Raw genomic sequence first — 24,271 nt, 5'->3', positions numbered from 1 at the left:
CTTATTTGGTGAAAAATAATAATTTACAATATATTCTAACGTATAAAATTTCTCAGGACCATCTAGAATTATTTTTTGCTGCTGTGAGGAGTCATGGAGGATTCAACAATAACCCTACCGCAAAACAATTCGAAGGAGCATATAAAAGATTAATAGTTCAGTCTGAAATAAATGCTGGGAATACAGGTAACATCATCAACTTTGATGCAACCTCAATACTGTTTTGTGGTAGTGGACAAAAATTGGAAGATGATATTAACAACCTAAATTTTCTAAATTCCTCAAATTGGTGTTTGTGGATGATATTGTCTCTTATATTTTAGGTTTTGTTTCAAGGGGTTTGAGTAATATCATAACATGTGCTAGATGTAAACAATTATTATTTGATGCAAATGATGAAACTTACTCTAAACTTCAACAGAGAAAACAGTATAAAAACCTTTCAAAAGCATCTTTTTTGGTTATTAAAGCTTGTAAGGAAGCTGAAAAATATTTCAGATTTTTCAATAAAACATTAAATATCTACAACAGACGAGCTAAAAGCCTTATGAATATTTTGATTAAGAGGAAACAGTAGCGATCAACAGGTAGCAAAAACGCGTTCCAAGATTGCGGCTGTAATTTTAAATATTTTTTCGAGATATTTGGCACACGTATTCGTAATATAATAAATAATGGCGGTACAGAGCCCAATTTGAAAAATATATTAATATGTGGAAATTACTCTGTAATTAAACACAATATTAATAAAACGAGCCTGTACCGCCATTAAAAAGAACAAAAAAATACACTTTCTTCAAATAAACTTTTTTTATCCGATGCCTAGATTTTGTGTCATTTTGGAACTACTAATGAAATAAAAAATTTTTTGTTATTTCTAGCGATATTTTGCATATAATTTAAAATAAGATATTATTTATTTAAAATTAAAGTATTTTACACATTTTCTTGTCATTGTTTTTTTTGTATAATAAACGTTACTTACAAGGAATTACTTTTAATTTGATTTTGTAAAAGCTTCTAGTTAATATATTTTCCTGTTCGACTCAAAAAATACGATAAATTTTACTTGAATTTGTAATTTAAAATCGCGGTTTCGAAAGCGGTAGTCCGAAAGTCAGACTACCGACGTCATCAATTGCGACGTTGCCTTTTTCTCTTCATGGCTTGTAAAGTAAAGGTGGCTATGGCTGTGCTAAAAGAGCCACTTTCACGCACGCATTTCGTTTCCGAAATATATATATTTTGAATATATTATAATACATGCAATAAACTAATATTTAGATATTATTTACTAATTTATTTCAAATTTATCTTATTGTGTTCATGTTTTAATGAAATTAGCGCGATAATTCGATGAAATAAAATTATTTTGACATAATATTTAAAAGTCAGATCAGTAGACAATTACAATGGTTTTGAATCGTCGTCATGGAAACCAATATCGTCGTCGTGGTAACCCATTATATCGAAAGGTTTGTTTTGACAACCTTGTCAAAGAATTAATTTGTGTATTTTCACTTCTAAATAAAAATTGATATAACTCTATTTTTTGTGGCTTTTTTCCAAACGTACGGCTCTACAAAAAATATTGTTCCTAACTCATGCGGAAAGTGTCTTCCCCGCACTCGACTGCTTGCCCGAACTCCGCTATCGCGTCGTTCGGGTCAACGGCAGTCTCGTGCGTGAAAGTATCACTTTCCGCACTAGTTAGGAAAATAACTATTGTAGCAGAAATCCTTACTTTGTCAAAATTAAAAAAATATGTTTTAGTACATTATTAATAAATATAGGTATGTACTTTAATTTGACCAATGTATGTTTTTTAATTGATTTGTTTTATCGTAGTATTATTTGATACCTATTAAAAAATTAACTTGAGCTTGATTGACTATATTGACATTATATTAATTTTAATATCAAATAAAATTTTATTTTATTTTTTCTATAAAAACGTAATTGTTTTTATATATTTATATATTTATTTTATATATACGCTGTTTTTTTTTAATTAAATTCTTTGAACGTATTTTTATAAATTATTACTACTTCCAATTATTATAAACGCCTGAATTATTATCCCTACGAGTAAAAATTCAAGCACGCTTATGCTCATTGAGGAAGCGTCACATTCTATCGATACCCGTTTTACTCCCCTTTACCCTCTGGCCCAGGAGTAACGAAGCTTCAAAACAGTGTGTATTCAAGGTATGGTATTGCTGAGTCCATCTGTTTATACGTCCATGTCTGGAATCGATATATTGTTACCGCTTTCGTTATTAGCTGTGGTGCCTCCGCTGTTTCCCGCCTGGTTTATGAATATTTGTTCTTCTTTCTCCTTGTTCTGGTTATTTCCCATATCTATTCCTTCATAATAATCTTCTTCCTCAGCTTTCCTGGTTCAAAGGGCACGGGTCGCCATGTCGTGTTGGTCCTTAAGGGACGGAAAAAGGGCCAACTCTCGAACTTAGGAAAAACACTGAATCTACACTATACATACTTTATTTAAAGATACAACGTCCATAAGCGTAGGACTTAAGGAGGTGTTGTTTCACGGGGTAGTCGTTCAGACACCCATCTCGAATAGTGCTAACTATAATAATAATCCCTACTTAACCCCTCCTAGGGCTTTTTATATCTTCCTTTATCTTAGACTTTGAAATTAGATTATACGTGAGTAACGATTCTTATTCGCAAGGTTACCCAAACAAACTACATCAATTTGCTACATTATCAACCTTCGCTTTGTTTGTTATTACAGAAACAACACCTCTTTAACGACCTACTTATGTTTAAATTATATAATTTTAGGATACATATTACCAGAGAACGGCAGTTCTCGCCAGTGGCGCACACCTACACCCCCTACACGCGACACTATATACAGAGAGAGTCTGTAAAGTGGAATAAATTCAATATCTCAAATACTAATTGTTTTTTTGGAAAATGCTCAGACCCGTCGATTAGTATTTCAAATTGTCCTTTTTGACATTCAATAAAAATGTATACAGGGTGTCCTAATTTAGAGATATGACGTCATCGTCGATTTTCTTAAATGGCAACACTGTCATTTTGATAGCTAATTTGATAGGGTTTGTAAAGTTACACATAACTGCAAAATATCAAATTTTTATTCTCTACCATTTACAAGATAATAGAAAATAACAAAGTTATATCTGTAATTTGGAATATATTCAATAATTAAAATACTAACTGTTTTTTTGAAAAATGCTCAGACCCGTCGATTAGTATATCAAATTGTCATTTTTGACATATAATAATAATGTATACAGGGTGTCCCAATTTAGAGATATGACGTCATCGTTGATTTTCTTAAATGTCAACACTATCATTTTGATAGCGTGTGTAAAGTTATACACATCTGAAAAATTTCAAAATTTTATTCCCTACCATTTACAAGATAATAAAAAATAACAAAGTTATGAAGAACAAGAAGTAATCAAATAATAATTTAATTTATTTATTTCAATTAAGCAAATGCTCATAACGTTGCCCATTGACAATTTGACAATAATTGAGGGCAACATTATGAGTTTTTGCTTAATTTATTGAAATAATTAAATTCAATTATTAGTTGATTACTTCTTTTTCATAACTTTGTTATTTTTTATTATGATCTAAATGGTAGAGAATACAAATTTGAAATTTTGCAGTTGTGTATAACTTTACACACCCTATCAAAATAGCTATCAAAATGACAGTGTTGCCATTTAAGAAAATCAACGATGACGTCATATCTCTAAATTGGGACACCCTGTATACATTATTATTAAATGTCAAAAAGGACAATTTGATATACTAATCGACGGGTCTGAGCATTTTTAAAAAAAACAGTTAGTATTTTAATTATTGAATATATTCCAAATTACAGATATAACTTTGTTATTTTCTATTATCTTGTAAATGGTAGAGAATAAAAATTTGATATTTTGCAGTTATGTATAACTTTACAAACCCTATCAAATTAGCTATCAAAATGACAGTGTTGCCATTTAAGAAAATCGACGATGACGTCATATCTCTAAATTGGGACACCCTGTATACATTTTTATTGAATGTCAAAAAGGACAATTTGAAATACTAATCGACGGGTCTGAGCATTTTCCAAAAAAACAATTAGTATTTGAGATATTGAATTTATTCCACTTTACAGACTCTCTCTGTATATATGTTACCGTTAAAACTCGATTTCAGTTAAAACCCGAATTTACTAGAAAAAACTAGTTTTAACTATGCGCTTTAGACAATCCTATTTTAACTAGCCAAAACTAGAGTTGACTGCTACATTCAGTTATATATATATATAGTTTAGCTCTCCAGGCCTAGAAGGCCCATGGCTTGGTTTACTATTCCTTTCCAATCTCTCCTATTTGCTGCTTTATTTTTCCAATTTGTGATTTTCAGTTCTTCTATGTCTTTTTCAACATCTTTCTTCCATCTGGTTTTCGGTCTACCTTTCTTCTTCTTTCCTCCTATTCCTCCCGTTAGTATTTTTTTGGGAAGTCTCGTGTTTGGCATCCTTTGGATATGTCCCAACCATCTCAGTCTTTGTGATTTTACGATCCCTACTATGTTTGGTTCACCATACATCCTCTCCAATTCCACATTTGGTCTTCTTATCCACATTCCATTCCATATCTTTCCGCCAAATATTTTTCTTAGGACTTTTCTTTCCCATACTTTAAGCATGACTTGCTCGGATTTGTTCATCGTCCATGTTTCACTGGCATACAAGACTATAGGTCTTATCACTGTCTTGTATATTCTTATCTTAGCCCCTCTAGATATGTTCTTATTTCTCAATAAGTTGTTTAGAGCAAAGATACAACGATTGCCAGCCATAATTCTCGCTTGTATTTCTTCTTTTATATTTGGTCTCCTAGTGAATGTCGCTCCTAGATATTGGAATCTCTCTACTTCCTCGAATTTATATATTTTTGCCTCTGTGTTTATTGTCAGGTATTGTCCTTGTGTGTATTCTCGTTCTGTCCATTCCATATATTTAGTCTTTTCTTCGTTTATGTATATCCCTTTCTTTCTTCCTATCGCCTCTAGTCTTTTTAGTATTTCTTTTAATTCTTGTTTGCTTCTGGCTATCATTACTATGTCATCAGCGAATGCCAAGCATTGGTGTTTTCGTTGGTATACAAGTCCTGTCCTGTTAATTTCGGCTTCTCTGATGACTATTTCAAGAAGGATACTAAACAACAGTGATGACAGTGGGTCTCCTTGTCGTACCCCTTCACCGACCCTAAACTTATCTGTTTCCTTTCCATTTATTTTAACCCTGTTCTCTGTTTCTCTGAGTGTAACTTTTACCATCTTTATTAATTTTTTACTAATTCCAATTTCACATAGTGCTTTGTATATTTCTTTTCGTTTAACTCTGTCAAAAGCTTGTTTAAAGTCAATGAATAGGGCCATTGTAGATTTTCCGTATTCGTAGCTTTCCGCTTGTATCTCACGCAGCAGGAAAATTTGATCCACCGTGCTGCGTCCTCTTCTGAATCCACATTGATATTCTCCTATGTCATTATCTATCTTTTGTGTTATCTTGTCTTTTATATGTACTGCAAGTATTTTATATGCAACGTTTAGTAGGGCTACTCCCCTGTAATTATGGCATAAACTTTTGTCGCCTTTTTTGTGAATTGGACACAGTGTGGCTTCAGTCCATTCTTTTGGTATGTGTTCTTGTTCCCAAATTTCTTTTATCAGCTTTTCCAAATGCTTAATTAGTACTGGTCCTCCATATTTAAACATTTCAGCTGTTATTTCATCCTTACCTGGGCTCTTGTTTTTCTTTAGTTTTTCTATTATTTCTTTTATTTCTTTTTCATTAGGCGGTCTTTCCTGTATTTCTTCTTGATCAATATTTTCATTCGGTCCTTCTTCTTCTTCTTCTGCATATTCTGTTGTGGGAATTTCATTTAGAAGCTCTTCGAAGTATTCTCTCCATCTGCTCAGTATTTCTTCGTCGCTTACTAAATTCCTTCCATTTTTGCTTTTGTAGTGTACAGGTTTTCTTTGGAACCCCTTTTTCTCATTTTTTACTCCTTGATATAAGTTCCTGACTTCTCCATTTTTATAGTTTTCTTCTATGCATTTCAATTTATCTTCGTTGTACTTTCTTTTCTTTGCTCTTATGATTCTTTTAGTTCGTTTTCTTTGTTCGTTGTATTGTATCTCCATCTCTGGTGTTTTCACTTGCATCATTTTGAGTCTTAACTTATTTCTTTCATCCAGTTCTATTTTACATTCTTCATCAAACCATTCTTTGAATCCATCTTTTATATTTCTATTACTGACTTGCGCTGCTTTGGTCATACATACTTTTATTTGCGTCCATTTTTGTTCGATGTTTTCATTTTTTGCAATATTTTCCAGTTCTCTAGTGACTAGTCTTTCATATTTACTTTGTTCTTCTTCTGACAGTAGTCTAATAGGTTTAGTTACTTTGTACCTTTTTTTCTGTTGATTTCTAAGAACTGGTATAACCTGTTTAAGTTGTATTCCGACTATAAAGTGATCTGTGTCTGCATCCGGTCCTCTATATGTTCTTATGTTCTTTATACATTTTTCCATGTCTTTTTCGATGAGCACATGATCTATTTGATTTATGGTTTTTCCATCTGGTGATCTCCATGTTCCTTGATATATTCTTTTGTGTTGAAAGTACGTGCTCATAACGATCATGTTTTTTTCTTTTGCAAAATCTATTAAGAGGTGACCATTTTCATTCGTTGTTTCATGCAGACTATATTTTCCTATGGTGGGTGTGTATATTTCTTCTTTTCCTATTTTGGCATTAGCATCACCTAGTACTATTTTTATATCGTATTTGGGAATATTTTCGAATACTGTATCTATTTGACTGTAGAAGTCTTCCTTTATCTCTATGTTTTTCTCTTCAGTCGGTGCATGTATGTTTATAAATGTTATTTTTTGGTATTTTCCTCTTATTCTTAGTATGCATATTCTCTCTGAAATTGGTTTAAAGTCAACGATTAGATCTTTCAGCTTTTTGTTTACTACAAATCCTGTGCCTAACATTCTATTTTCGCCTCCGCTATTGAAAAATAAATAGTCATTTATTTCCATTGAGTTTTGGCCTAGTTGTTTCGTTTCTTGTAGTGCTACTATTTCGAATTTATATTTTTTACATTCATCTACTAGGTGTTTCAGTTTTCCTTCTTCGTATGTTCCTCTTACATTCCATGTTCCTACTAATATATGTTCTTTTATGGGCTGCTTTTCATTAATAATCTGTACATTTTGTCTATTTCGTGTACCTGTACTTTGCCATGTCGTCTCCGTTATTTCAGTCTGCTTTCGTTGTATTGCTAGTTTTTTGGTTGTATATTTTTCTCTTTTATGAGTTGTTGTTGGCTGTTATTCCATGTCCATATTTCACCATTAATGATTAGCTTCTGGTATCCTATTTTTACATTTTTTCCATTATGCCTCTCTACCATAGCCTTGCTTCTAATTTCTTTCTGAATAATTCTTTCTTCTTTTGACATATCATCATTAATATAGATTCTTTCGTCCTTTTTGGTTTTTAATTTACTTTTATTTTTCATTACTTCTATTTTGTTTTTCACGCTGTTGAGTTCCACTATGACAGTATTTTCTCCTATTTTCCTTGCTCCATTTACATCTACTGAAACTTGTAGCTCTTTTTCCATAAAATTCTCCATAGCCCCTCGTAAAACTTTCTGATCATTTGTATCAATTTTTATTCCTTGTATTATTACATTTTTTCTCTTTCTTTCTCTTTCCAATTTCTCTATTTTTTCATTTGCTATACTAATTTCTTTTTCTAATTGACCTATTTGATTTATAGCTTTTTCGTTTGTTTCTCGCAGCTTTTTTATTTCATCTTTGTAGCCGCTTTGTTGATCTTTCAGTTCTTTAATTTCATTCTTTAGTTGTGTGATTTCGTCTCCAGATCTATATTGTTCTTTTTTTATGTCTTTTATATCCATTGCTAATTCCCTCATCATTTTCATCATTTGTTCCATTCCACTTATGTTATCTTCATCTGTTTTTTGTGATGTTCTAGCTGTTATTTTTGATTTTTTGCTGGGATGTTCCTCCTCTTCCCTTCTCCTTTTCATTTCATCATCTAATTCGCTATCTGAACTCATTGTTCTTAATTCCTAGTTATTTTTCGTGCTAGAGTTATTAGTCAATGCGTCACGGGTGAAGTTTCGTGGAGAACTCTACTCACAGTTCAAATTCCCACCCGCACCCGCGCTAGCCGTTACTAATTTTCCAGCACTTTTATTCCTAGGTAAAATCAAAATCAAAATCCGGCCCTGGTTATCTGTTTATAATAAAATTAATTATATTATAATAAAGTTTTCTACTTACAGCTGATTCTGTTTATTAATATGCTTTATTTTCCTGTAGAAATACACCATTCACAATATTGTTTTGTTTCCACCTACTGCAAAACCTGCTTTGTTTATATTCGATATCACACAAGTTTTTATCACTTTACACAAGAATTTAATTCCTTATCGTTGGAATTACTTTTTTCCGATTTTTTCACTGTATAATTAGTTAACTAATTAGGTTGTTTATTTATGTACCTACATATATTGGTTTATAGTTACACTGCACTTTTGTATAACACAATTGTTTTATTGCTATATCTGCCCGAGAATCGAGTTAAGATACGAGCTAAACACGTGTGTTCTATTCGCTGGTCAGCGACCGAAATCCGCTACATTCAGTTAAAACTAGAAATCCCGAATGTATTTCATTTAGAGTAGTTTATATTAGTTCAAAGTAGCTTTTTGGAATTACTGGCGAATACCAGTTAAAATTGTTGCGAGATTTAACATGCCCCAAAAAGAGGGTGTAATTTTTGAAATTTGACAAGATGTTGATATGTCATACAGGGGGATGTTACATAATGAAGAACATGGCCACGGTCGCTACGGTCTCAGAGCTTTAAAAAGGGGTGGATTCTTAAAAGGTGTTATGATATACTCTTATTAGCTAAAAAAATTAAAAAGATAGAAAAATCGAAATAAGGATGTAAAATCCGAACAAAATCCTTTCTACTCGAACAAAAATATTTCAGAACCCAATAGTCCTTTTGAATATTAAACGGGATCAAAATGAAATATATTAATATACTTCATGATTTGACTGTAATGTTAAACTTAGTAATGCAAAACGAAACTTCTAACTCCTACTTCCGGATGTGACTGCATAAAAAAATATTTAATACCAAAAGTGGTATGAAATCATATCGGCGATTCGCTTGAAAACAGCGAGAACGCGGTAGTCTACGATTTGCTTAGACCATAATGGAACTCGAACACAAAGGCTTCTGCAGCAAGATTGCACAATAACTTCACCTTACACAAACTAAACTGGTAATTTAACCTTTCAGGTACTGCAACACTGCAGACCTCCCGAGGCTAACTTCTTAACAGAACTCTCTCTTAAACTAAACTCGATGAGAAACTAGAACTGCTTAACTCCTTCTCCCCATACTAACATCTCTCAAAATCATCGCCCTCTCAAAATCATCACAGGGTCCATCCCATCAACCAATTACAGATTCAAATTCCTCAATCAATAAATCTTGGCCAATCAGAAAACCAAAACCATACTACGCCAAACATCTAATTTGACGCCATGCAAAAATTTCTCCACCAATAAGGGATACTTACTTTTTGTAAGCAAGTCTTTGGTTTCTCACGACAAACTCAAGGTCTTGACAAGTCAGCAACTCTGCACGTGTGCTCAATGGGTAACACTTGTTGTTTACTCAAAGCTGTTATCTCTATAAAATAAACACTTTTCAGTATCAAAGCCGGCAGAAATACATTATTAGAGAATTTATGATCTCCGAAAACCATCAGAACCTGTTTGAAGCATTGCCGCCTCCTCTTGTAGGATATAAACAATTTGGAGCACTTTAGATATCTACGTAAAATTTCAGAGAATCGAACGAACAACGAAACAAACATCCAACATCGTGAGAAGTGAATCACGCTATACGAAAGACTTGTGAGAACTTACGATTCTTCGATTCAATATACAGCGCGTAGCGAAAGTGTTACAAATGTAAACCGGGTCGGAATTTCAAATAACTTTGGTACCGTTATAAAGAGACAAATATGTCATTGTATTACGGCTTGTTCGGGGTAGGGTTAATGACGAAGGCGGCCGGTCGGTAGCAAAGTAGTGTGTGAAACTGTTGATTGTTTTGCATCGTTTTTATTGGTTATATTACACCACTGTGTATTATTCACAATTAGTGATAATATCGAAAATCAGATAGAGAGCAGAGATATAAGAACGTGAAAAGAACGTGTTTTGGAAATGATTTTACAAATAGAAGAGACAGAGAAGAAAAAAAGTCACTACAATGTTGTGACCAAAAGCATAATAAATTAATGGTCGAAGTACAAGATGCCGAACTGTCTGCTAAGAAAACACCATTACAAAATCGAAGACTAAAATGATTTAGAATTGTTGAAGTTGGAGATATAAAAAAGTTAGCTCTAAAACTGATCCCATCAAATATTATGTACCTGTCGAAAATATTTTTGGCATAATTAAAGCAGCCCATGTTGCTATTTTTCATGGAAATCGGGATAGGTTGAAGACTGAAACCGCCAGGAAATAGGCAAATATAACTTTTTATTGATATGATCAATACTTTTATACCAATGTGTGAAACCTGCCAACAGAAGAAAAGTAAAAATATAAAAACGAATAGAGGTCTTGTGTCGAAACCTATATTGCGTTCAGAAATGAATAGTCGCTGTCAGGTAGATTTGATCGATATGCAATCACAAGAGAATCGCATATAAACTACTCTAAGGGCCGGTTGTTCGAACGCTAATCAACAATGATTATTATCAAATATTTAATTACTGCCACCAACTGTCAATGTCAACTTTGATTGGGTTGCTGAAATCATAATTATTGATTACAATTATGAAATTACTTATTATGTTAATAATTGTTATGTTAATTGATTAACTAATGTCATAATTATAATCAATTATGTTTTCAGCAACCCAATAAAAGTTGACATTGAGAGTTGGTGACAGTAATTAAATATTTGATAGTGATCATTGTTGATTAGCGTTCGAACAACCGGCCCTAAATGAAATCCGTTGGCGATTTCTCGTTTTAACTGAATTTAGCAGTCAAATCTAGTTTTGACTAGTTAAAACTAGAATTGTCTAAGCCGCTTAGTTAAAACTAGTTTTTCCTAGTAAATTCGGGTTTTAACTGAAATCGGGTTTTAACGGTAACATATACACGAAATTTTCGATTTGCTAAATCTGACTGAATTGAAAATTGGGCCAACTCCCATCTTAAAGTTCAGGAAAAGACTCACCCATTTATATGTCAACCATCAATTTTGGCCCAAGGGTGTGGATTTTACGGCCCTTCCTATTTAGGGTCTGTTTTTCGTTCTCGTCCCCAAAACTCCCAAAAACTTCCAAAATTCGACCTCTGCGACTTGTAATAGTACTGATCATTACCTTTCCAACGTATGTCTAATTTTGAAAATCGGTTATACCGTTCAAAAGTTACCGAGCTCAGAAATATGAGTCAATTTTTATTTAAAAAATGGAAAATCTTTGTGGATATGTATGTATTTATGTGTGTGGAAAAGTTAAACCGATCTGAATTATTTTTTCTGTGTTTAAAGAGGGGGTGAGGGCCGATTCAGAACCGGTGTAGTTTGTGAGTTTTGACTACCCATAAGCCAGCTATAGGACTTGGTAGGTACAAAACGGCATATTTTTTTGGCGGTATATTGGCATATATCTTCGGCTCAAGAAGAGACAGGAGAACAGTAAATACACCAAATCAATAGCGTTGAGTTAAGCTTTCAAATGGTGTCTAAGCTGTCAGGATCAGACATACACACGGCTCAGTATAGCCGAAAAACTGAAAAACTAAACTTTGAAAATTTTGGTTTTTCGACAATTACTCAAAATTTCAACCTACGAATTATGCCAATAACTGAGCGTTTGTATTACTCTAGACGAATCTAACGGTGTATACCTTATATCCGGCATAATTCGAATTTTTCATAAGTATGATCAAATCTATTTCTTATGGAAAAGGCGGTTTTTCATGCTCAATAATTCCTGTAATAGCTTCAGTTATCATACTTGACCTTAGATGCATAAGATACTACTTGTCAATACGTTTCAAACTCATGTTTAGTGAACAAAATCGGTTATGCCGTTTAGAAGTTATTCAACTACAAAAGTATAATCCAATTAACGATTATTCCCTAAATGGTTTATGTAGTTGTAGTGGTTACGACGCTAATTTGATCTGGTAACGGGCAATCCAAGTTCATTTCCGGCCAACCCAATATTTTTTTCAATGTATTTCGAATAAAAAAAAATCTAGTGTACATGGCCATTAGGTCATTTGGGAGATAATGCGACAAAGGCGACAATTTATAAAGCTTAACGTGTAATCGAGAAACATTGCATTCAACTTTATACATTTAATTTATAAATAACTTTCAAAAGGTCCTGATGCAAGAATAAAAAACCGCTAAACGCCGTAAAAATGAGTGGCGCAAACAAAATACCAGCTACAAAAGATCTGCTATGAGTATTACGTGGCGCGAAAATGTATTTTCATTTTGATGCAAAACACAATTCTAGTTTTATTTTAAAATATTTTGGTATAATATTTGCCCAATTTGAAGTAAAACGCGCCACAAAAAAAGTAACTTTGATACAGTTTGAATTTTGAAACTCTTTTGTGGCGCGTTTACTTCATATTTAGCTTATTATGAAAAAAATATTTTAAAATAAAACTAGAACTTTGTTTTGCATCAAAATGAAAATACATTTTCACGCCACGTAATATTCATATCAGATATTTTGTAGCTGGAATATTGCATGCGCCACTCATGTTTACGGCGTTTAGTGGTTTTTTATTCTTGTATCAGGAATTTTTCAAAGTTATTTATAAATTAAATGTATAAAGTTGAATGCAATGTTTCTTGATTACACGTTTATTAAGCTTTATAAATGGTCGCCTTTGTCGCATTATCTCCCAAATGATCTAGTGTCCATCGAATGTACAGCTGGTTCCTAAAAAAACTGATACGACTCTTAGTAAGATTTGATCATGTTGAGCAGTGTATAAATGGTCTGACATTATATTATATTTATTATGACAGACAGATCATAAAAAAAACAAACAGCAATTTTTTGAGGTTGAAGTTGTATGTAAGTAAGAGTATGTAAATAATAAGTATTTATCCTTGAAAATATAATAAATTAAATATAATTAAACTCATATTCAATAAATCACACCTCATCAAAAGCTTTTTACAAGAACATAGTCAGCGATTTTGATATGGCTTAGAGCCAAACTACATCAAGATCGCCTATAAATCGTGCTGGTAATTGCCTTGCAGCGAGACCAAAAACAAAAAGAAGAAGAAGAAGAAAGTACAGTGTTCAATTTTCTACAAAATACGCTTTAAGAGTCGTATCAGTTTTTTTTTGGAACCAGCTGTACATTAGGTTTTTTTCTATTCGAAATAGATTGAAAAAAATATTGGGATGGCCGGTAAATGAACTCGGATTGCCCGTTGCCAGATCAAATTAGCGTCGTAACCACTACAACTACATAAACCATTAAGGGAATAAACGGTTTAACCGATTTTGTTCACTAAACATGAGTTTCAAACGTATTGACAAGTAGTATCTTATGCATCTAAGGTCAAGTATGATAACTGAAGCTGTTACAGGAATTATTGAGCTTGAAAACCCGCTTTTTCCATAAGAAATAGATTTGATCATACTTATGAAGCCTATAACTTAAAAATTCGAATTTTGCCGGATTTAAGGTATACACCGTTAGATTCGTCTAGAGTCCTTCTACAAACGCTCAGTTATTGGCGTAATTCGTAGGTTGAAATTTTGAGTAATTGTCGAAAAACCAAAATTTTCAAAGTTTAGTTTTTCAGTTTTTCGGCTATACTGAGCCGTGTGTATGTCTGATCCTGACAGCTTAGACACCATTTGAAAGCTTAACTCAACGCCATTGATTTGGTGTATTTACTGTCCTCCTGTCTCTTCTTGAACCGAAGATATATACCGCCAAAAAATATGCCGTTTTTTACCTACCAAGTCCTATAGCTGGCTTATGGGCAATCAAAACTCACAAACTACACCGGTTCTGAATCGGCCCTCAGCCCTCACCCCCTCTTCAAACACAGAAAAAAAATTCAGATCGGTTTAACTTTTCCACACACATACATACATATCCACAAACATTTTCCCTGTTTTAAATAAAAATTGACTCATATTTCTGAGCTCGGCAACTTTTGACGGTATAACCGATTTTCAAAATTAGACATGCATTTGAAAGGTAATGATCAGTAGTATTAAAAGCCGCCAAGGTCGGAGTTAAATTTTCGACGTTTTTGGGAGTTTTGGGGACGAGAACGAAAAACAGACCCTAAATAGGAAGGGCCGTAAAATTCACATCATCGTCATCATCAATGACGCTACAACTCTTCGTGAGTCTTTGCCGCGTTTACTATTGCCTTCCATGTTTGTCGGTCCTGTGCCATTAATTCCCATTGTCGCACTCCCATTTTCTCTAGATCTTCTTTGACTGCATCTTTCCACCTTTTTCTAGGCCGCCCTACAGACCTTCTTCCATCTGGCCTTTCCCAGAACACATTGTTTATAAGGCGATTGTCGTTACTGCGTATCACATGCCCTGCCCATCTGAGTCTATTAGCCTTTATATATCTGACTAGATTTTCTTTTCCGAATAGAGACTCTAGCTCGTTATTGTATCTGCGCCTCCATTCGTTTGTAACGCTGTATCTGCGCCTCCATTCGTTTGTAACGCTGTATCTGCAAGGGCCATACATCATTCGAAGGATTTTACGTTCCCACATCAGCAATTTATTTACTTCTCTTTTTGTTAGCGTCCACGTTTCGCTTCCATACGCGACTGCTGGTCGTATTTTGGTCTTATATATCTGGATTTTTGCACCTCGTGAAAGAAGTTTTGACTTCATTAGATGTTTCATTGCAAAGAAAGATCTGTTTCCTGCCATTATTCGCGTTTCAACTTCTCGCTCTAATTTGTTGTCATTTGTGATTGTTTCTCCTAGATATTTAAATTCTTTAACCACTTCGAAGTTATGATCGTTTATAGTAATATTTTACCTTATTCGCCGTCGTTCTTGTTTTGAGACGACCATGTATTTTGTTTTGTCTTCATTTATTTTTAGACCGATGTTCAATGCAGCTTCTTCAAAACTCGAGAAAATATCCTTAATTTCTAACGTTGATTGTGCTACTGCGTCTACGTCATCGGCAAAGTATGATTTTTGCTCCCCGAGCAGTTATGTCTGGTTTGAGTTTTGGATACATTTTTCGCATGACATATTCTAAGGCCAGGTTAAACAACAATGGGGACAACGGATCTCCCTGTCTTAGTCCAGAATTTACGCAGAAAGCATTTGATATTTTCCCCCCTATTCTAACTTGTGCAAAGGAGTTACTTACACACATTTGTGTTACCGCAGCTAGTTTCTTTGGAACGCCGAGCTCGATCGTTGCCTTCCATAACGTTGCACGATTAATTGAATCATAAACCTGTTTGAAGTCTATAAAGATCTGATGAACGTCCTGATTATATTCCCAATACTTCTCAAGCATTTGTCTTATTGTAAATATTTGATCAACAGTCGATCTGCCCGGCCTGAAACCACACTGGTAGTCACCAATTATTTCTTCGGCGTATGGTACTAATATTTTTAATAATATCGAAGCCAATATTTTATACGTAGTGTTGATTAGTGAGATTCCTCTGTAATTCATGCATGATTCCTTTTTTCTTTCTTGTGTATTGGTACAATAATACTACCACACCATTCTTTCGGCATCATTTCTTGTTGCCAGGCCTTTTCTATTAATTATGAGTTCATGACCGCCTGTTTGAATTAGCTCGACTTCAATATTGTCCAGACCAGGAGATTTATCGTTTTTAAGCGTTTTTATGGCATGCGTAATTTCTTCCATGCTTGATGGGGGTATTTCTAATTCGGCCGTTTGATACTCATGTTCTCCGTTGTTTCCACCATTTTCATTGTTTTCATCCGTGAAATTTTGGATATTCAGGAGCTCTTCAAAATATTCAGCCCATCTTTCTATTATTTTGTTTTCGGCAGCCAGCATTTCTCCATTTTTATCTCTCACGAAGTTGGTTGTCCTTATATACGAGCCTCTCTTATGTTGTCTTACCTCTCTGTAGAAATTTTTACTTTGGTTGCGTCTGTGTTCTCCTTCTACTTTTTCAATTTGTTGTTGTAGATATTGTCTCTTTTTTTGTCTAAGTGTTCTTCTAGCTACGGCTCTCTCTCTGTGGAATCGTGTACGTTTTTCTTCTGATGGGTTCGACAGATAATCAATTCTTCTTTTGTTTGTTTTTGTTAGTGTTCTTTCACATTCCTCGTCGAAGCATTTTTTCTTTTTTGTTTTTTTCGTTCTTCCGATAGATTTCTCTGCTGCTTCTGTAATAGTTGTTTTTATGGAGTTCCATCGCTGATCTACATCTTCAGTTTCATTTTCACTTATTTCCAAAACCTGAAACCTATTTCTTAATTCTACTTGGTACTGTCTTTGGTTATTTTCTTCTTTCAACTTCGCCACATTCCATCTTTCGATCTTTGTGTGTTTATCTATTGTTTGTGTTGAAATTCTTGTTCTGAGCTTGGCCTTTACGAGAAAATGGTCTGTGTCGCTATCTGGCCCTCTCATAGTTCTTACGCTTATTATGCTGCTAGAATATCTCCCATCAATCAATACGTGATCTATTTGATTATTTGTTCTTCCATCGTTTGATCTCCATGTTTCCTTGTGGATCTTTTTCCTAGCGAACTGGGTGCTTTTGATGGCTAAGTTGCAGCCTGTCGCAAAATCGACCAAACGTGATCCATTATCGTTTGTAACTTCATGTAGACTATATCTTCCTGCCACCGGTATTACGTAATCTTCTATGCCTACCTTTGCGTTTAGATCACCTAGTATTATTTTAATATCGTGGTTAGGAGCTTCTGTGTATAGTTGATTTAAAGAGTCGTAGAATTAATTTTTATCGTCCTCTGATGCGTCTTCGGTTGGTGCATATACTGAGAATATAGTTAAATTGTACCATTTGCCTCTTAATCTTATGATGCAGATTCTTTCGTTTATTGGTTTAAAGTCTAATAACTCTGATTGTAGTCTTTCATGTATTACAAAGCCACATCCTCTTTCATGTCGAGTTTCATGTCCAGGCCACAGTACTAATGACTTCTCCATGTGTATTGTTCCAGACCCTGTCCATCTCATCTCATGAATGGCTACTATATCATATGTCAAGTCTTCTAGTTGTTTTATCGCTGTCGTGGCAATTCCAGGTCGGTACCAACTTAGTACATTCCATGTTCCTAATAGCATATCCTTTGTCCGTAGCTTTCGTCGTTTACTTTTATAATCTGTCCTATTCCGAGGCAATAATATTCGTTTCGTAGCAATATTTTTTTCCATGTATGGATCGCTGGTTCGTAGCAAAACCCCCTTTTCGGAGGACCATGTTCTCCCTTCCTCGTTCGCCCTGACCCTGCCTTCCATTGGGGTTGGTTACCCAATCTCCAACAAGGTTGCTCAGGTTTCCGGGGTCCACCCGCGTGGTCAAGACCACACTTCGTGGAGGTGAGGATAGGAATTGAGTAGGAGAGGCTAGAGATGCTAACTGGAAGCAGCATCTTATAATGCGCATCACTACTCCTTTGAACCCCACACCCTTGGACCAAAATGGATGGTTGACATATGAATGGGTGAGTCTTTTCCTGAACTTTAAGATGGGAGTTAACCCAATTTTCAATTCAGTCAGATTTAGAAAATCGAAAATTTCGTGTATATATAGTTTCGCGAGTGGGTGGTGTAGGTGTGCGCCACTGGCGAGAACTGCCGTTCTCTGGTAATATGTAAGATATTATTATGAAATATTAATATCATTACAAATAAGTTTGGTTAGGTACTTATGATGTGTTTTATCTCTCATTTACAGAAGGGGAATGCTGCCTGTAAGATGGATGTCTCCTGAAAGTTTAGCTCTCGGTGTATTTACCCCATCTTCGGACATATGGAGTTTTGGTGTACTACTCTACGAGATCACTACGTTCGGCAATTTCCCATTCCAAGGAAAAAGTAACGCGCAGGTTTTGGAATTAGTTAAAGACGGTCAGACGTTGGATATTCCAAAAGGCACAAAGCCACAATTGTAAGTAATCAGAAAATCATTTTATAGGCAAACGGTTATCCCTAATAAACCGGGAGATATTAACAGAACTTCAACCACGATTTTCTAAGTCCTGCCCTTTGCAATAATGGAAGGTTAGAAAAGGTACTTACAATTTATGGAAAAATCCACGGGTTTCCTGTGACATTTTCCTGTGAAAATTAGATTTTATAAGAGGAAAAAAATGGGGAGTTGCGATGAATTTCTGAGTCCTGCCATATCCATAGAATGACAGATACTATCAATTTTACGAAGAAAATTTTTTGGGCAGGAGGGTTGCAAAAGGACTAAGGGAGTATATGGATATACGAACGTGTAATGAAAATAATGAAATTTTCATAACTTTCTGAGTCCTGCCAACTTAATAAATTAAACATAATTATTTGAAAATGATCGAAAAAAATGTTCGCATGACGTCTCCTAATGTTTAACTGCACTTGTCTCTTGGAAAATTCTGTGGAAAATTTTCACCCTGGTTCCGTGATTTTCTGAGTCATAAAATAAATTTTATTATAAAATAAATAATTTAAGTAGACATTATTCAAAATGGCAGGATGTTTAGTTACACCTTTTTTACTAAACATAGTTAAAAAATGTGTAAGGAAATTCGTAAAAAGTTACACGATTTTCTGAGTCTTGGACATATCTCAAGAATGTTAATATAAAGCTATTTACAAAGAGGCAGGATGGTTGTGTAGTTATTTCGTATATAAAAATAAAATTTTAAGTCAGTAAAATTATTGCAGGTTGTTATTCAAACATATTCATATCACCACAATTTTCTGAGTCATGCCATGTCAGGTATGCTTAAAACACTAATCTAAAACCGTTTACAACGTGGCAGGATAACCGCAAAGATATTTAATACATAAAAATTAATTTTTATATCGTTAAAAGAATCGTACGGTATTAAATATTATTTTCCTGAGTAATGTCTCGGATTTTTACACACCTTTCAAATCTAATACCAAACTGCAACATATTTATTTTAAGCGATTAGATCATATTTGTATCTCTAAGTAAACGTAATAAAAGTAATAGGAAGAAAATCAATAATTTTACAATTAATTGGTTATAGTAGGGATTGTACCTATTATACAGGGTGTCCAGAAACTCTTCTAACAATCGAAGCCCGGAGATTCCTCAGATAATTTTAAGAAAATTTAACTCAATTCACCTCGTCCGACAATGCTTCCCAAGTAAGCTAGAGCTCTTTAAAGATGGCGTATCCTAATTAGTTTTTTTTAATAGCTCCAGAACACTTCTATTTAGAAAAACGAAAACTGGTACACCTATTTATCTTCCAGAAATAAATCGATTCCATCATTTGTTAATTTTTAGTACCGGTCATAGGCGTCCGTTTAGGGTAGGGAAACGGATATTTTATCCCATAACTTTTCTGTGTCTAACTTTTAAGCATTTTTGATTAAACTGGATTATTAAACTATGGGGTATTCTTGTACTAAAAGGTACTATTGCTTTAAGTCGGTAAATACACCGTTTTTTTTTTATTTTTTTCAAATTTTTCTCGTCGGTAGGATACCTAGAAAAATCAATTTGAAAAATTGTTCGGTTTTTGAATTTAAAAAAAAAAAAATAAAAAAAAAACTATTTAGAAAAACGAAAACTGGTACGTTTATTTCTCTTCCAGAGATGAATACTTTATCAATTGTGAATTTCTAGTATCGGTCATAGGCGTCCGTCTTGGGTAGATCAACGAAATCTCATAATTTGCTTTAATTTTTAAGCATTTTTGACAGTAGAGTATTAAATTATGAGGTATTCTAGTACTAAAAGTTACTCTTGCTTTAAGTCGGTAAATACACCGTTTTTTTTTTTATTTTTTTCAAATTTTTCTTAAATTCAAAATTCGAAAAATTTTGAAATTAATTTTTCTAGAAAACGGTGCATCCTACCGACTTACACCACGAGTACCGTTTAGTACTAGAATACCTCACAATTTAATAATATAGTGTCAAAAATGCTTAAAAGTAAGACAAAAAAGTTATGCGATAAAATAACCGTTGCCCTACCCAAAACGGACTCCTATGACCGGTACTAGAGATTCGCAATTGATAGAATCGATTTATATCTGGAAGATAAAAAGACGGACCCGTTTTTGTCTATCAAAATGGAAGCGTTCTGAAGATAAAAAAATCTAATTACAAGGCGCCATCTTTAAAGAGCTCTAGCTCCCTTATAAAACATTTTTGGATTATGTGAATTGTGTTAAATTGTCTTAAAATTATCTTAGGAATCTTAAAATATATACAGAGTGTTCCATTAAAAACATAAGTTTGTGTCACCCTGTCAATACGGGTAGCCCTGTATATTAGAAAATATTTTTAAATTATGATCCTCTCTTTGCCCCACGTTTTACCTAAATAACTTTTTTTCGTATCTCTTACGACAAACGAGTAATTGGACTTTGTCACACTTATGTCCCACCCTGTATACGAAATAACTATAAAACCATCCTGCCTCTTTGTAAATAGACTTATATTAAGATTCTTGAAATATATGCAAAATGGCATGACTCAGAACATCGCGGAATTTTTCACAAATTTTCTTACAAATCTAGGACTCCTGCTGTCTTACAAGAACCGTTTAACCTTCCTGCCGAGTACCGAAAACGTATTGATTGTATTTGAGTATTAAACTTTTTAAAGGCAGGACTCAGAAAATCACGCAATCAGGGTAAAAATTTTGCGCATAATTTTCCGAGGGACAAGTATACTTAAACAGTAGGAGACGTCATGCCAACATTTTTTTTATCATTTTGAAATAAATATGTTTAATTTATTTAGTTGGCAGGACTCCAAAAATCATGAAAATTTCATTATTTTCCTTACATGTTTGTATACATACATATATACTCCGTTAGCCCGTTTGCAGCCCTCCCGCCCAAAAAATGTTCTTCATAAAATTCATAGTATCCTGTCATTCTACGGATATGGCAGGACTCAGAAATTCATCGCAAAACCCTATTTTTATTTTTTGGGAAAATCTAATTTTACAGGAAAATGTCACAGGAAATTTGTGGATATTTCCACAAATTGTAAGTATTGTCCTTTTCATGAGCATTTTTCAGTGCGTAACAAATGATAGGAAAAAGGGTAAGTCCGTGATAATACACATTTATGACATTTATTCTAACATGACATTTTAGTTAAATCTGACAGTTGTCACATTTTATTTTCAATTTGGAATAAAAACAAATCAAATGTGTTTCTTGCATTTATAAAATGGTATTTTCTTTGATTTGTATAGTCTTATAAATTATACAGATTATACACACACCGGCAAAATTAGCCGAACACGTTAAAAATGGGACATGTTTGATGTCTCGTATTTCATAAACCAGTGGTCCGATTTGAGTGATTCTTTTAGTATGTCATAGCCTTATTATCTAAGAATATCGTTGTAATAATATTGTTGCTAGACAGGTAAATACCATTTTATACCAGGTGTACCAATCACACTGTGTTTTTTTCTTAAAGTTTGGAACACCCTGTGGAATATTATAGCATATGTAAAATATTAGAATTAATACTCGATTGTAGACTTAGGCTTGCTTAACATTTTCCTTTTCGATTCATTTACTTATGTGAGTTAATAAAAAAGTTATGTGCGTTAACAACTATCCATGTTTTTCATCAATAAATCCTCATAGTAAGGGAGGAAAGTATACTAAATTTGCAGTTACTCGAGCGTTATGGGGACCTATTGGATTGTGAAGAGTATGTGCTAAAATCAGAAAAAGGTTAAGTTAAGTTTTCCATAAAGTGGGGTACTTTTCATTTTTTAATTTAATTTTCCATTTGAAACAATCATTTTTCTCCGATTATAGCGCTATCATATGTCGAATAAAAGTTGCTTATTTTTACGTAAAGAATCCAAATCTGCAATAAAAATTGGTGGCTCCTATTTAATATTTTAAATTAAATCCCCCACCCCACCTCCGTGGGGGCTCGTGACACCCCACGGAGAGGGGTGGGGGGTAAATTAAAAATTATAAATACTGTAGCAAAACAATGAGTCACCAGCCGCAAGGCGTAAGCCGAGAAAAGTCTAGATCGAAGCACGCTATACGTGGAACCGATGCGCGGTTGTTGGAAGGTCACACGATAGTCGGAGAGCTGGCTTAGCCCGGAATGATCGAGAATAACGACTAGGATATATAAGGCATAATTTTTGTGAATAGAGTTTAGTCTTAAGCTAAAGTTTGTAAAGTAAACTTGTATAAATATAAATAAAGTCGTATATAAATACGAACTGCTAGTTTTATTGTAATTATAAGTAATTACAATAGTCACGTTACAGTTGGTGTCAGGTGTGGGGTTAACTTAGTGCGATATAAATAAGTGAATTACAGAGAGACTTTAAAAGACTTTTGAACTTTATTCGTCGGGAATAACCGGAGTGCGTTAATTGTTCGGTATTGGGAAAGACTTTAAAATACTTTTGGACTTTATTCGTCGGGAATAGTTAAAGTGCGTTGATTGTTCGGTATTCGGAAAGACTGTTAAAAGACATTTTGGAAAGTACGTGTGTGCCGACCAAAGATGTTGCTACAAGAACTTACAGTAAAACAGCTCCGTGAACAGCTAGAGGAACGGGATCTGGACAGCAGTGGGCTCAAGATAGTCCTACAAGCACGACTCGAGGATGTCCTCACGAAGAACGGAGAAGACCCAAAGACGTTCCACTTCCAGTCAGCAGAACAAGCAATCTTATCGAAATTAAAAACTGTTTCTGAAACGATCGATGATACTTCTAAGATAAATAATGAGAAATTCGAAACCATTTCTCAAAAGATCGATGAAACTTCTAGAAAGAACAACGAAAAACTTGAAGAAGTTAGTAGACAGAACAACGAGAAACTTGAGGAAGTTAGTAGACAGAACAACGAGAAACTTGAGGAAGTTAGTAGACAGAACAACGAGAAATTTGAAAGTGTTTCTCAAAAGATCGATGAAACTTCTAGAAAAAGCGACGAGAAATTTGAAAGTGTTTCTCAAGTAATTAAAGACGTTTGTAGACAGAATGACGAGAAATTTGAAGAAGTTTCTAGAACATTCGATAAGATGCAGAAAAGTGTAGAGACCGTAGAAGAAAAGATCAAACAACTAGAGAGCATGATAACCGATACAAAAGTACAACCATCAGTTAATGCAGCAGCGTTAGATCCTGTAGTGAAAGATGAACTACCGAGAGACGAAACGTCGCATAATATGAGATTCAAATTACCACCATTCGATGGAAAGTCCTCTTGGTCCATATATCTTAGACAATTTGAAGCTATTGCGACCGCCAATCATTGGACCGAACAGGAAAAGGCTGTTTCCTTGACTGCTGCTTTGCGAGGTGATGCTGCAGATATATTAAGATCAATTCCTAAGGGTCAAGAAAATTGTTACCAGACCTTGTTCACTCGTCTAGAAAAACGCTATGGAGATGCCCATCTACAACAAGTATACAAAGCACAACTGCGAAGTAGAAGTCAACGGGCAAGTGAGAATCTGCAAGAATTTGAAGCAGATGTGGCTCGTGTGGTGCGGTTGGCTTATCCAGAGGTGCCAGACAGCGTTTTAGAAGAAATTGCAGTAGATACCTTCGTCAGTGGGCTGAAAGATAATGAACTACAGAAAGCTTTACGACTAGCAAGGCCGAAAGTTTTAGATGAAGCACTTGCTATTGCATTGGAACACGAAACGGCTAGTCAAACTTCACGAGGCCATAGAGTAAGAACCATTGAAGAAAGTGACGAACACAACGATGAACGTCTGGAGGAAATGATACGGAGAGTATTAAGTAATCAGATGCCAAAGAGACGCGAGCCTAGATGTTGGAATTGTGGAGACGTAGGCCACATTCGTCGTAATTGTAAGAAGATCGTACAGCCGTCGGAAAACTA

The 24,271-nt window shown here is 34.3% G+C and overlaps 1 protein-coding gene across 3 annotated transcripts in view; it reads left to right on the top strand.

The window, feature by feature from the left end:
- Window positions 1–24,271, top strand: part of LOC114344933 (uncharacterized) — a 1,261,996-nt gene that overhangs the window by 978,984 nt on the left and 258,741 nt on the right. For all 3 annotated transcript variants that reach the window (XM_050658192.1, XM_050658190.1, XM_050658191.1), the window contains one exon: window positions 18,124–18,336. In XM_050658192.1, coding sequence (XP_050514149.1) covers window positions 18,124–18,336 — 213 coding nt within the window. The remainder of the gene's footprint in view (window positions 1–18,123; window positions 18,337–24,271) is intronic.

This window comes from Diabrotica virgifera, chromosome 8, assembly GCF_917563875.1.
Source record: "Diabrotica virgifera virgifera chromosome 8, PGI_DIABVI_V3a".
Taxonomy (NCBI): Eukaryota; Metazoa; Arthropoda; class Insecta; order Coleoptera; family Chrysomelidae; genus Diabrotica; species Diabrotica virgifera.
The sequence above is the reverse complement of the archived record's forward strand: the minus strand, read 5'-3'. Positions and strand labels throughout refer to the sequence as shown.